Here is a 16,117-nt window from a genome sequence, read left to right on the forward strand (position 1 = left end):
GGTTTATCTGCACAGTATTTATTCCCTCCAAACTAAAAGACATGACTCAAGAAAGGAATTAGGCCCACATCGAGTCATCCTGTATTGAAACATAGAATATAAAACTTGATGAAATTTTAGGTAATGGAAAAACATGCTACTCTATTGTTGCTTGTATTTCAGTTTTTGTTTAAGAAACTAGTAAAAGTGTAAAGAAAAGAGATTTAAGAAATATGCTCGAGGGTTAACAAATATCAGGAATCAAAATAAAAATTTACCAAACTATAAAATACCTAATAAACACTTTATTTATGAAAGTCTGAAAAATGTGTGCACCAAAATAAAACTTACTAATGTTAAAAGTTAAAAACAAATCTTTAAAGAACGCACATCACATGATTCAATTTTTTTAAAACTTTATATAAAACCTGCATTATAAATACAAAGCTAAACTATTTGAGTACTAATAACACGTTCATACAAAGAAACTTAACAGTAGTAAAATACAAATACACAAGACACTTATTTTTGGCCCTTTTGGAAAAAACAACTAAGTTATTTTCTTTTTTTACATGGCTCCAGGCACAAAAATAGAATATAAGATGGTAACTGCAACATTCTTAGTGTTTATCCTTGCAATTCTTTAAATGTCACCAGTCATAATGGCAATGAACTCCTCTTGATTTACTGTAGTAAAAAAGAAAAAAAATGAAAACAGTCAGAAATACAAGTATCTTACGTTTTCAGAAAATACAACTACCATATTATACTAAGAATTTCTGAAATTTTATATTATATAAAATTCTTAATAAATCAAGACATAGCCTTTTGCTTTTACTTCTTTGCTAGGAAGCTGAACAAGTTTATTAAACAGAATTTCCTGAATACAAAATAAAATGTGATAAACATTATAAATTAGTACTCGATAATATTAACTGGGGAAAAGATATAAGTTACCAAAAAAGTCAGTCATAGTCATAACATTTGTATATACTTGCTACAACAGTTTTTAAAGCTTAACATTTTAAATTTCTTAAACAACTCTCTTTATACTCTTTATTCTACTAGTTCATTTAGCAAATCCTTCATAAGTATGCTTGAACATATTATATGTATAAATTACAATTCTAAAAAATGAAAATATTAAAACTAGAAAAGAAATTTAAATTTTTTTTAACTTTCACAAATTTAAAAACCTATTTTAAAGAAGAAAATTAATTGAAACCAGGCCACTACACTTTAAAAGTATCAACAGAAATGGCAATTTGAAAAGGTACAGACTTAATCTTAATTACCAAGGTAATACAGCAACTACAAAATAGTTGTAAATGCAGAAAGTAATCACTGATAAGGTCTAATTGTTAGTTTACTAAAATTATAAGTAAAATTCAGTAAGAACCTTCAATATATAAAGCATAATGTTTAAGACAGTAACCTAGAAATAAAGAGAAAATCAGATAATCTTATTAAATATAATTTGAAAACCCAATACACATACACACACCAATTAATAAACATGTTCAGAAAACACTTCCTCTTTATAAACAGGTGAGTTAATGGGCTCTAAGACTTAATACACACCTTAACAAGGCAAAAGTTATGAATGATAATTTTGATAATGGTAAAAGAACACTACACCGAGACATAAGAGACCTGGATTTTAGTCACAGCTCTGCATCTCATTTCTGCATCTGAAAAACACTCAATGAGATGATGTTTTAGGTTATTTCTAACTCTTATATGCCCTAAATAGTAATATATGAAAATACTTCATTGAATCAATCATTTGTAAGTGCCTAGTGAGTGCCAACACCATACTAGGTGTTGGGTAATATATCAAAACAGACACCAGGTTTCCTCTTCTAGAATATGTTAAAATTGAAGTGAGGAAGATAGTAGATGATATTATAAAATTATTGTCAATTTTCTTAGGTGTAACAATGGTATCATAGTTATAAAAGATAAATTCTTATTCTTAGTAGATATATACTAAAATATTAGGAGATCAAGTTCTTGACATATGGAAATTTTCAAATGGTTCAGAAAACAATATACAAACCATAGATAAAGCAAATACAATAAAATATTAATTACTGATTTTAAGTAGAAGGTACAATGGTGTTCAGTGTACTAGTCTAATAATTTTTCTCTACATTTGAGACTGTTCATAATGAAAAGCTCTAAAAACTTAACCAATTAAAAAAGGTTGAGAAGATAAAACATTTTCATCAAGAATGAAAAGAATATACTGTACTCGTTCCAGAAACCACATAGAAAACCAGTTTCAATAATTATGTTAGTCAGGTTTTATACCTGAAACAGAAAATATTATATAACACAAAATGATCTATTACTAAAAACCAAATATTAGTGTTGGAAAAAAATCCATCATAATAGGAAAAATCACTACTTACGACAAAAATTCAGGTAAAAGTAAATCATGACTTGGACTCTAAATTAGATATACAGGATTTGGAAAGGACGTAGAAAGAGAGCTGGGGTGGGAGAATACCATCAGAAACAGTCACAGAAAGAGAATAGTGTATGCCCAGCAAAAATAAGCTATGAGTTAAGAAAAATGAGCTGTCCAGTAGCATACAGAAGACAATGAATCCAGTATTAAACATCTATAACACACTATAACAGATGCGGTGAGAACATACCACAAAATCTATAAAGCTATAATCCCTCTCCTCCCTCAATAAAAAATAAGACTCAAAATATATAAAATTTTTAAACAATTTAACAAATGTATACCTTCATTTAAGAACCTCAATTCAGGCAATCTAAACTGAGGCAACTAGACCAAAATAGGAAGCAATAGTGTGTTCTTAAGAAAAAGAACATAATGAAAATAGCCTTAGACTGATCTGACTAGAAATCATTTCAATAGTATAACAGAGCCATGATGAAAATATTCAAAATCTGAAAAGTACTTTATGTTTTGTTACTTAAAGATTTCGAACTTTTTCTCAATCTGTAAAACTTCAATACTTGAATTTCAATTAAACTTCACACAGAAGTTCAAAAGCCACAAAACAATTTATTAGTTTTATTATATGTACACATTTTAAAGTATAATAGCACTTCAAAAGTCTCTTAAACTACAGTCAGCCCTCACTATCTATGGGTTCCACATCCATGGATTCAACCAACTGCAGATCAAAAAAATTTGGGGGAAAAATAATAAAAAATAACAACAGAATAAAAGTAATACAAATAAAACAATATAGCATAACTACTTTCACAGCATTTACATTGTATTTGGTATCATAAGTAATCTAGAGATGATTTAAACTATATGGGAGGATGTGCATAGGTTATATGAAAACAAACACCACACCATTTTATATACAGGACTTGAGCATCCATGGATTTTAGTATCCTTGGGAGCTCCTGGAACCAATCTCCCATGGATACCCAGGGACAACTCTATTCCATAATTTCATACCTAAAAACATAATATTTAGAAAGCAGAAAGTAGCTAAGGAAATTAGCTACTTTACTACCAGAGAGCCTTTCGGACAATTAAAAGAGAATCTATGATACCTTTGTACATTTGATTTATAATCTTCTCTATCAACAATACCTTACATCAAGTTCCTGTATCTAATAAATCTAGCCCAATGTCTAGCTCAAATAAACATTTGATAAAACATTTATTGATTCAAATATGATTTCTCTCTACATTGCTTTAAAAAAAATTTTCATAAATTAATCATTTCGTAGGGAAAATCTTAATACAAGTTGCTAACAATAATAATTTTAGAGAATTAAGTAGATTAAGTACCTTAGAGACCATCTTGCTTTGAAAGGGAAAACAAATTTTAGCACTGGAAGTGTCAGGTGAATGGGTGGCTAATACACTGCTTCCTATAATAGTATGTAATTTTTAAAACTCCATAAACATACAAGCCTAGTTAATATTTTACTTTATAGCCCAAGAGGCAACACAGCATATTTAAAAGCATGTTCTTTGTCATTATGGAGGTCTGAGTTTGAGTTCTGACTTTGCCATGTACAGTATTAGCTTTGTGATAACTCTGGGCAGGTTACTAATCTCTCAAAGCTTTAGTTTCCTCATCTTTGTATGCATCTATCCTATGCTTGTATAGGTACAATACTTTCTCCAATTTACAAAAGTTATGAAAATTAAGTGACATAATTCACAATGTAACATGCTAATAAGCACATACCCAACATACAGTAACTATTAAATAAATGTTAACAATCTTCACCACTATTTAAAAGATGATCCACTTTGGTATTTTAAATGTTTTCATTTTTCCAAAAAGACAAACTATTTTATTTTATGTATCTTGGGGGAGAGGGTGATACTTTCTATCATTACCACTTTATGCCTACCTTGTAGTATATTTACCTCTACATACACCATGTTTATATTCTATACATATAATAAAATAATAAAACATTTTCATTGCTCTTAAGATACTGAAAAGCATGACCACAAAGACAGAAGAATTACTAAATTCCACAAAAAAGGCACAATGTATAATCTTTAGCAATTTAACATACAAGGAAAGAAGTATATATCTCTAAACAAAATTTGGTTTTCAGCCAAAAGAATACATATTATGTGTATGAAACTATCAAAACAATTTGTTCCTTTAAATGTCATGGGCCCTACATGGAAGTCTCATAATTCATCCAAATACCTTTAGAGGAGGCTTTTGAGAAAAAGATGTTTAAGATGTACCTGGGAGAATGAATAACATTTTGCCAGACAGAAATTGGCAATTAGAGCATTCTAAGATTAAGGAACTGGATGACAAAAAGCACAGCATAAAAAATGTGTTCTCAGGATAGAGAATTTTGTCAAAGTATATAAATATGGGAAGTGAGGGTCAAGGTAGAAAAGTGGAATACAATAGGAAATTATTTGGGGTGGGACAGATCATAGAAGACTTTGAACTTTTTCTGGGTAGGCAGTGAAGAATCATTCTAAGTGTTTAAACACAGAAATGACATCATAAAATCTGTATTTTAGGAAAAGAATGCCATCAGTAGACGGAAGAAGAAAGAGATTAGAGACTTACATGCTTAGAGGGTAATTAGGAGGCTACGAGAGATTGCAAAGTGAAGGTAGGAACCACATCTGCCTTTTTCATTATGTAGAACAAGTCAGCACACAGGACCCTGCACCCAGTAGGCAGCCAAGGAAAAGATAAATGAGGCCATTATAACATTCCTAATTAGAAATCAGGGCTTGAACTAAGATAGCCACAATGGACAAAAAAAAAAAAAAAAAGATTCGAAATATTTGAAGGATCAACAGAATTTAGTAATAGTTTAGAAGGACATGCAGGTTGAAGAGAAGGCACTAAAAACTGAAATTCTACTGAGTGGCTGAATGTTTGGTGATGTTTTTATCTTTAGAGAAAAAGTAAAGTACCTTCTTGAAGTACAAAACCTCATACTATAATATGTATAATTGGTTTTAAACATCTACCTCTAAATTGAATATATAAAATATTTATGCAAAAAGCCCATTACAAGAAGTGATAAGTTTACAAAGGGTCTTGAAAGTTCTTTGGTTTTAGAAAAATTTATTATATGTGTAGCATCAGGAATACTTAGAAAATATGTTTTACTCAGAACTTACTTTCTCCATCACCATCTTTATCAAATTCTTCTATCATAGCTCGGAGTTCTTCATCACTCATGTTTTCACCCAGTTCTCTGGCAACACGCCGCAAATTCCTCAAGCTTATTTTACCTGAATCATCATCATCAAATAGTTTAAATGCCTTCAGTATTTCTTCATGTGGATCTCTTTCCAATATCCAGTCTGTCACTACAGTTAAAAAAAAAATTTAAAAAGTAAACCTGCATGCATAATCACAAAGGCATGTATTTATGAAATTAACTAAATACTAGATGAGAATTAAAGCTATCAATCTGTCAACATTTAGTCCAACAATAAAATGTCAAATTAGATCCCCCAAACCCAAAGAAATTAGAAAAGCCAAATCCATATTTTAAATTGTAACCTCTTTATTATCAATGATTTGTCTTTTATATAACAGTAAGCAAAACTATATCACATAGAAGCAAAAAAAAAGGACCATATTTAATACCATATTTACTTAAGGGATGTTACTATCAAGAATTGTACTAGGCTCTACTGACATTAAGCACACAAGTCTAGGAGTGTATAACCTACTTGTAGAGAGATATACCAACAAAATAATTAAAGCTAACTAGATAAATGCTGTTTGCTGGTTAAACTTAATACTAACACTGATTCTTCCTCAAATTTAATGCAACTTAAACAACAAAAACCACAAAAGCTGAGAATTTAACAAAAAAATACTGCCATCACTGATACAGGCACAATCTCAGACAGTAGATGAAAATTCCACTGATATCTTCAAGATTAGAAGAACCTCTTGGTTTTCCAAAATGTGGAAAGTAGTAAAAAGGCTTGCATCTGATTATAGTAATAAAGTCAAAAGAAAAAAAAGAAAATCACAATTCTGGACAAGTCTCACTATTTTGTGCAGAAAGATAACTTTCAGACCACTAACTACAAATAAATGTGAGTAATTTCAAACCTCATTAGTAATGTATTTGAATTTATATTTTAATATAATAAATATATAACAATATATTAATAGTAAACTTAAATATTTTTGATTTCACCAGTCTTTAATCAATAGCCACAACAAAGACTGAAGTAAAAATCCATGGTATAAGATTTTTTAACTTACTAGATAAAACTCTTAAGCTATCTAAATAAATACCTCTGAAGTAATATTACATGCTATCTACCACTACAAGAAAAGGTATTTGTTACTTTCACTCTGCCATTAAAAATAACTCAGTCCTGTAAAGGGTTACAGAATCATTACAAAATAGCAACTGCTTATAGATGGAAAGTACTGGAATGTTTAATGAACGCAGAATGAAAAAAAATACAATCCAAGTCTCCAACAAGTTATTGTTTTGCTGCTGTTTCTTCCATATTTGGTTGAATAAGCACCACCTATTCAAGCTAATATTAGACCATCGACTCATATATTCAACAGTTTTCTTTTATCCATTAATTTTATCCAGAAAGTCTTCCAAGTAACTAATTGAAGTATATTACTATACGTATGCAAATCACCAAGGCTCATAAATATTCAGTCAAAAAGGAGCTGGCATATCTACAGCCATAACACCAAAATAAAATACCACACTTAACTCTATGGCTCATACTCAACTCATTTTGAATTTAGTCCCAACAAAAAAGCAGGACAGGGAAAAAAAGTGTTAAGAAATTTTCTTCACCAATTAAATAATTTACATGACAGGTGAACCAAAAAAGCAGCTTGCTGAAAGTATTAATGTACTTAAAGAAGCAACAGGGTGATCTGGGGAACAGATGGGGCTCCAAGATGTATAAATTCTTATCCCACTGGTGCTTTGTGTTAGTTATTTCAGATATATGTGTCTATATAATCTTTTATCAATACTCTCTGTTAAAATGCAGCTTTTATTGGGAATTATAAGTGTTCATCATTCTGGACAGCTAAAACATTAACTAGTTTATAACTTTATGATGACTCTTCTCCATGCCTTCATGTTCTATCAGGTTCTACAAAGTAGAATTTAATTTTAAGAAACATATTTATTTTCAACAAAAATAAGTCGATTGACATAGAGGCAGTTAAGGTGGGTTCATCTAATTCACAAAACTCCAAATTTCTGTCCATGTAACTTTATTTTCAAATGATTTAACTGTACTATCAGAAATGTATTTCATGGGACCTTTCACATATAAAAATTCCTTAAGATAGAAAATTCAAAAACATTGCATTAAAACTAAATTAAAAATCTTTAAAGGTGATGCTAGAAGTATAGCTTCAACTATTTAATACCTTTCTCACTGCCTTTTGGAAATTTGTATCCAAACATACCACAATTACTTTAAACTCAACATGTTGGAATACAAATTACTTCCACTATCACCATAATAGCTATAGCTGCCTCTTCCACCTTCATCCCCAAAAGATAACAGCATGATTAACAGCTAGTATCCCATATTTGAAAAATATGAATCATTCTCAATCCCATAAACCTAATCAGTAATTAGGTCCTATAGTACTGAGAATACTGTCTTTTCTAAAATTCTTAAATGTAGTCTTTTTCTTTTCATCATCACCATCCTCAGCATAAAAAATCTAGTATTTTTTGTTGGCAGTCTCTCTCCCCTCCACCCACCTTCAATACTCTCATTAGTTATCTTTCTGAAACATAACACATCCCCTTCCTCAAAAATTGTCAATGATCCTCTCCTAAAATCAAAACTCTATAAATTATGCAAGATTTTACCAATCTGGCCCAATGTTACCTTTCCAGTCATTTCCCTATCCTCTAGCCCAAGGGACTACCTGAAGTTTCCCAAACATGCTACACTTCTAGTACCATCCTTTGTTGTTGCTGTTTTCTACACCTGGAATGCCTTTTCTCTACTCCTGTAATTTCTCCTTAGAATGATATCCTATTCCCAAAGGCCTTAATTTAAAATCTCCTCTGTAAAGTGTTCTTCAATTCCTCTAGATCAGGGATTAACAAATCTTTCCTGTAAAAGGTCAGAAAGTAAATATTTTAGGCTTTACAGAGGGCCATAAGGTCTTTATCTAAACTCACTCTGCCATAGTAGCACAAAATCAGCATAAAAGAATGGGTAGGGTGGTAAACTGCCAGCAGCCAAATTTGGCCCAAGGCTACAGTTTGCTGACTCCTGGCTGTAGACAAAATTACAATTTATCACATAGTACCACTGCATGTTGTCACCTATATTTAAATTGTAAGCTCTTTGAAAGAAAAACCTTAGTAACTTTTAATTAATTCCCCTTTCTCACGCAGCACAGTACCTAATGCCAAAAAATTCAGTGTTTCTTATATAAATAAGCAAAATGAAGAAAATAATACAATATTCTATATAGGCAATTAAATAAGTAGTACATGATAAAAATAGATGGAATACAAACATTTGACTTATCTTGGTCTGTCTTTAAGGCAGTAATTCCTAAAACACCTATGTTACTCATTAGCCTCAGCCTATCTTAACTCTGAACTTACATAAAGTTTATCTTAATGCTCTTTTCTACTATTGGGAAGAATCTAGTTAAGTGACAAACTTCACCCAGACATATATGTAGGACAGTATCCTTAGGCAATAATAGATGGTACATAAAGCTAAGACTCAAATGAGTCACCTGTCCCAAAGTATAAAATATATATTAATCTGTGGTCAGTTATTGATTAACAATAATCAACAAATAGGGGAATACATAGTTTAGGTGGCATATGGTACTCTGATCTCTGCTAATAAAAATCATAGTTTGAAAATTGTACTCATCTAAGATGAAATAATTTACTTTGTAAAATTATTGATGATACAGCGTTTAACATAGCCTTTAACTATGAAAAAAAGACAATGAGAAAAATATACAGAGAATACTTTTTATGTCCTAGTAATGTACATAATTATTTCCATTCACTGAAACAAATGAAACAAATACTATTTTTTAAAGTAATAAATAATAGCAAACACTCAGTAGCACTTACAATATGGTAGGCCCTTTTCTAAGCACTTTACATATCATTTATTTAATCCTCACAAGTACCCTGATAGAGAGTAAAACTATCCCCATTTTATACTTGAAAATGAGGCACAGAGAAGTAAAATGACCAAGATACACTGAAATAAAGTGGCAAAAACAAGATCTGAATCCAGGGACTTGACCAACGTAGTCCATGCTAAACCACTACACAGTGAACTAGTGCACCTTAATTATAGTTCTTTCCTAATAGTATCATTTCCACTATATTCTAACACTGTATTTCTATAAATAAACAATCTAAATTGAAACTTGAAATATTATGATCATAAATTCCAAGAGAGCATCCATACTGGGAGAATAAAGGTGTATCTCTCCCTCTCATAATAATTCTACAAATTAGAGGAAAAAAAGAATATGCTCCCAAAAGAGACAAGTTGCCTTTCTAAACAGTAATCTATTAGTTCCTAAGTTGGGGATCTTCTATGCTGTGGTTTCTTTCTCTTAGGTTTATCATTTACTTTCCATATCCTCTGCTTTTGATGTGCGCTTTCAAATTAAAACAAAAACACACAATGACTGATGATATGAATATAATTTTCCTCTGTCTACTAATTGCCATTTCTTTTTGCTTCCCATATTGCTTCTTATTGAATATTTAAAATAAGGGGTTTGTTTATATATAATTGAATTTGTTTCCAAATTTTTTAAATAACTTAAAATAATTATATGATATGCTTATATTATGACCCATGGGTTTAGAAAAATAACTTAATGGAAATAAACCTGAATATTTATACATTTTGTATATAAAATTGTAGGCAACATGTTTAAGTTATAATACCAAAATCCTTGCCTTCCAGAATCCCCTATTCTGAAAAAGCCTCCTCTATATATGCTATAAATAATTCCCTAAAATCAACTGTACAAAAATTTAACCATATTAAGCCTATGATACATGTTCAGCTGGTGGTTCTAAAATTTTTGCTCCTGCTTCCTTCACTACAGCCCTGCCCCACTCTTAAACAGATGACTTTATTCACTCAGATCAAGGTCATCCAGAGTATGCAGCCCCTCATAAACTTTGTCAACCTGAAGGCATGTGTTTCATCTATAGCCAAAGATACTAACAGCTACCAGTTCCTCCTCTCCCACTTTGCCAACAAAAATCACATACCAGAAAGGTCTTGGAAAATATTTTCCTAACAGCAGGATACCAAATTCTCTGTTTTACTAAACGAAAATAATTTTTTTATCACCTTTCTAGTTTTATCACATAATATAAATACACATAACTTGGAAACCCATCTTTCCATAAAAAGCTACACAATAGTTCCTTGGTTGAAATCTTCAGGACAAAACAAAGACAAAACTATATATCTGACAACAAAGCTATTATTTTTTCTTTGAAAATCAGGAAAAAAAGAATACCAAAAAAGCCTGAATAAGAGCCACATTATACACCAATATTCGATAACAAAATCCCATAACCCAGAGAATTAAAAAAAATAACTGATATTAACCAGATAAATTTCCTAACAACTGCTGATTACAAAGACCATTAAAATACACACCAACTTCATTAAAATCTTCAAAGGTGATTTTCCCTGTGGCTTCTCTGTCATAATCTTTAAGAATCTTCAGTACATCAGCCTTTTTTACATCAAACCCCAAGGCTCTCATTGCCACCTTTTGGATTAAAAGGGAAAAGCAAATTATAAAGCACTCTGTATGAAAGAAGTGATTTCTAGTTCTTAAGTTTTTATATTTTATGAGATGACAACACCTTAATATTAAAAATATAATTTTTGCATGTTTTACATCTCTAAAATAACAAAGCAATAGTGTAATTTTTCTTCACTATTGCAATTAAATAAAAATTTTTTCATTTAGATATTTTTATAGGACAAAATAATCAACAAGTGTTTACAGAATACACTATAATGCATTGACTTAATGCACAGATAATTTAAACAAGCTATTTGTTCTCAAGGGATTAATAACCACAATAGGAAAAAGGCATGGCATAAATATTAAAGCGTTTATTGATAGAAGAAATAGAAACATTAAAATAAAAACTACTAAAATAAGACCCTAAATGATTAGTTATCAAGTAAGTAGTCTAAGGATCCTTAGAGAAAAAAGAGATCTTGTTACTAGTAACAGGGAAGGAGAGACATGTAACTGGTTAAAGAAGCCTTATTTGGAGAGATTCACCTTGTTCCCCATGGATAGAGGAAGAGGAGTAATAGGGCATTCAGAAAGGATGATGGGTATTCAAACAGATACTGAAACAAAGAATAGATTTGAGGGACATTGAACAGAGCAGTTTACCTCATCTGAATGGGAAGAGTACAGGTAGAAGAAAGCAATTAGCAAATGAAAAAAAGGAGATGATAACGAAAGTGCAGAAAGCATTCAACAGAAAGCAAAGGAAACTGAACTTTATGTAGTATGCAATGAGGAGTCAGTAAAGATTTATGAGCAATGAACAATATGGTGAAAGAATTTTAAAAAGATCTAAATCTAATGGTAGTGTACAAGGTGAACTAGAGGTGGAGAAACCATTTAGGAAGCTCCAGGTATCAAATAAGGTCCCAAACCAATATAGCCAATGGTAACAAATGGAAGAGACATCATAAAGGAAGAACTGATCAAATCTGGTAACTAAAAAAACAGTGGGAAAAGAGCACTAAAGAAGACTGCAAGATTGAGAAAGCTAAACTTACAGGCCTATTATTGTTTTTACACATTCCATTCTGTCATTGTATAGTTCTTACTAGGAATTCTTATGCATAAAGTCCCTTATAAAGTCACCAAAATTCAAACTATCAAATAAATATTTGCATTCACCTATCCATTAAGGCTACTAAAAATCTCAAAATGCTATCTTTCCCACTGTACTGAATCGAAGACCTATACAACCCTAAATACCAATTTTTCCTTATATCTTCTTTATAAGTAATTCTAGGCCTTAAAGTTGACATTTTTACCCATTAGCATGTGTCGACATCAGACAGCACTCATGTTGTTTGCACCAGAGAAAGTAGATTGAAGCTGTCTTACTAACTTGTTCAAATTAAAACATTTAAAGACAAATAACCATCTCCCAATCTGGAAAAAGTATGAGTCACCACACAAAAACAAAAACAACAGTGGGAAGAATATGGTAACAACAGTTTAAATTCCATAGTTTGAAATCCTTTCATTATGTGAATGAAAAATAAGCACCTTCCATAAGAATGTATTTTTACATTTAAAATACTATTCATTTTACCATGTGAAAAAGATTTTCTAAAAGCTATGTTAGGGGTTCTATTCTGTTTGATTATAGCATCTAACTGTGAATGCTTAAAATGGCTTCACAGTTCCAAAACCAATTTAGCTAAAATAATTATTTAAAGCAACTGTCAAAATGCAAATCATTTAAACAGAGAAATACATATTCCAAATTATATTACCTTTAATTCATGATAATCTATTGCTTCATCTTTGTCTGTATCAAATAATTCAAAAGCATCTTTAATTTCTTGTTTCTGTTCCTCAGTGAGTTCTCTTCTTTTTTTCCTCTTATTTTTGTCTACTACAAGCTCGCTTCTATGGAATGTAAAGAAAAAAATACATTAGTCCACTTTAATTCTAATCTCTTATACAAATTAGCCAATGAATAATCTTCTAAATTTCAAACAAGGAAGTATTTTAGAAAAAGATAAAGAAACTTTCCCCATATGAGTCAATGCCCTGCTCATTCCATAATCTAAACTGCTATATATTTGCACTTCCCAAAACTGAAGTGTTATACGTTATTATTAAAAGAAATGCTGATCAAACTTTTCCTCTTCCCAGCTTTTTATTTATTCCCACTAATTACTGTGGAAGAAACAAGTACTATGAATAAAAAATATTACTTTTATGTCAGAAACCTCAACCAAAAAATAAAGCATTCATTATTCATATCATTCTACAAGAGTGTAAAAATAAACCCTCCAAATGAATTCATAGAATTCATAATTGATCACTATATATTTGGTTTACTTTTGATAGTCCTTATAATTAAATTCTTAAAATTACTACAAAAAAGGAATCATAATTTATTAACTATATTATAAAGTATCTTCACATTGTAGCTTCGAAATGGTTTCAGATTACATGTTTCTAACAGTTTGGCACTTTGTTTTTAATCTCCTCTACTGATATTAACAAATCATCCAAAATACTGATGAGTGTAAACATAAGATATCATGAATATTAAATGCCACAAATAGTACATATTTGTACTTAATTCTATATAATAACGTCAAGAGTCTCATAAGTCTCAACATGTAAATTACATAACAAACTCATAACAAACTCTGGAAAAGCTTAAAGAAAATAAGCAAAAAATTATTTTAGAGCCAGAAATGTCTTCCTTAAAAGCTGACTATCTAAAAGTGCTCCAAATTTTTAAATGGGGGTGCAACACTTGTATATGAACGAGTTTGAAACACAGACTCCTGTAAAAACTTTTATACGTAAAAACCAGTTGCCTGTATTAAATCACAAGTTATCTATTTGCGTTTGAAAGTCTCAAAGTGTTTGGGTCTCTGAATCTACCAAAAAAAAAAAAAAAGGCTATAAAGTGACCAGCAGGTGAGGTATAATAAATCCGAGGAACACCTTTTTTTCACAAGAGACCTGACTTAACACAAACTTGGGTATTCCCAGTCATTCCTTCCCTTCCCAAGACTCAGGCCAAGTTTGGAACCGACCAACTGACCCTATCCAATGGGTACCACGATCATCCCTCAGCAGAACACGGAACTTTTTGTTAGAGTGCAGTAACTACATAGATATTTTTAAGGTACAACGTCTACACAGGGGGAAGGGGCGACAGAGGGTAGAGGTTAGAAGTGAATGAAAGGTAAAGAAATTCGAGCAACAGGAAATCCAAGAGAGGGCCAGTTGAAGTCACTAAAACAGGTCTCCGTTTATACCGTAAAGCAGGGCCCTTGGAGAAGTGCACGGAAAAGTTCTGTGTTATTTCCCAAATTAACAGGTGAGTGATCGCATTAGCACCGGTGCAGCTGAGGCAAGGCCCTAGTCCAGGCACGAAGAGCTGAATGAAAGGATGCTACGCGGCCTGATTTACACACTAGCACAGAGTAGAAACCTCGCGATATTTCACTTCCACCTCGCTCACATCTAAGCCCTCTTTGGTGGTCCAAAGCCCAACGCGCTGAACGACCACCTCAGCCGAGGTGTCCTGGGCTCGTCACCTGCCGCGCGCCAGAGCCCCCGCGGAGGAGGATCCGCGCAGGCTGCCCTAGGCCCATTTCCCTGGACCCAAACTGCACCCCCTGCCTTGCCTCGGCCCCCAACGGCCTCCCTTCCACACACACCCGCGCTGGGTCCCGCTCCGGGGTATGGAGAGCATTGCCGCCTCCTTATTACCGACCTCAGAGCTAAACTCATTTTCTCTTCGGACAAAGACGTTCTTCTCAAGAACAATTTTTAACCCCCGCCCAAGGCAGCAAGACTTGCCCAGGCCGTTCAACAGACACAAACGACCTCCGTGGCCGCAAGGGCCGCCCACATGATAGGCACTGATGAGCTGGATTGGTTGAAAAATCGCTGAAGTTCTGCCCAGTAAGGCGGAAGCTTCGCCAGTCCTCTGTTTTCATTGGGTAGACTTTGCGTCAATCAAGGAAATTTTTCTGCCCTCCTTTCCTGCTGCCGCTCCCGCCCTTTGGATTGGCCGGATGCCTTTTCCCCCAATCCTTTGCGGGACGGTCTCTGAGTCCCTCCGTAGCGGTGCAGGAGGGTCCTGAAGGTCGTCTCGCGTGTGTGGGCCTGCGACTGTCATCCGGAGACTAGGCGGGCAGCTCCAAGGGTGGGATGGGGAAGGACAGCCGCAGACTATCCTCTGGCTAGAAGGAGCAAGTAGCTGGGGAACGAGGTCTGGAAAACTGGGCCCCGCTGTGTTCTAAAACTTTGGGTGGCCTGTGTACTCGGGGAATTTATTTAAAACACAAATAAAATGTCCCTTTCTCCATTTTAATTTCAGTAAATGTGAATCTGCATCTTTTCCCCCCTTACAAGCGGTCCAAGTGATTCTGAATAAGGTGCTGTGTGGATTATACTTGGATTATCACTGGGTTAGGTTATTAGGCTGTTCACAGGGAAGCTGTATCTAAACCGCCCTTCCCTCCCCTTTTCCTCCTTTGAACTGTTCAGAACCGATTTGTTTGCTTCCGTCCCTTATTTTACAGTGCTACAACCTGTTTATTCACATATTTTCGCTGCTAAACCAGGTCACCTGAAGCTCGCTCAACATACTAACTTGGAGAGCTAATATGTTTGCTTGTCTCTTACTAGGCTGAATTTCTTGAAGGCCAGGTTTGTATCTTCCATTTAACGCTATTCCTTGTGCCTAGTAAAATGACTGGTGCACAGGTGCTCAATAAATATTTGTTGCATTGAATGGAATCTTGCCATGAAAAGTCACAAAGTACTGAACTAAGCTGCGGATCTCATAAACAGGAATAAGATAGCCTGAAGGCGGGAGTGTCAAGGGGAGGGAGAGGATA

At 33.0% G+C, this 16,117-nt stretch overlaps 1 protein-coding gene across 1 annotated transcript; it reads right to left on the reverse strand.

Annotated features, from left to right (window-relative positions):
• Positions 1-274: 274 nt before the first annotated feature.
• On the reverse strand, positions 275-15,128 carry CETN3 (centrin 3). The gene is made up of 5 exons (XM_045565822.1): positions 14,986-15,128; positions 13,013-13,148; positions 11,126-11,240; positions 5,603-5,794; positions 275-666 (listed from the first exon to the last, which is right to left on the reverse strand). The coding sequence occupies exons 1-5, from the start codon at positions 15,000-15,002 to the stop codon at positions 623-625; spliced, it is 504 nt and encodes a 167-aa protein (XP_045421778.1). The 5' UTR covers positions 15,003-15,128; the 3' UTR covers positions 275-622.
• Between the last annotated feature and the right edge of the window lie 989 nt (positions 15,129-16,117).

The sequence above is a fragment of the Lemur catta genome, chromosome 12, assembly GCF_020740605.2.
Source record: "Lemur catta isolate mLemCat1 chromosome 12, mLemCat1.pri, whole genome shotgun sequence".
Lineage (NCBI taxonomy): Eukaryota > Metazoa > Chordata > Mammalia > Primates > Lemuridae > Lemur > Lemur catta.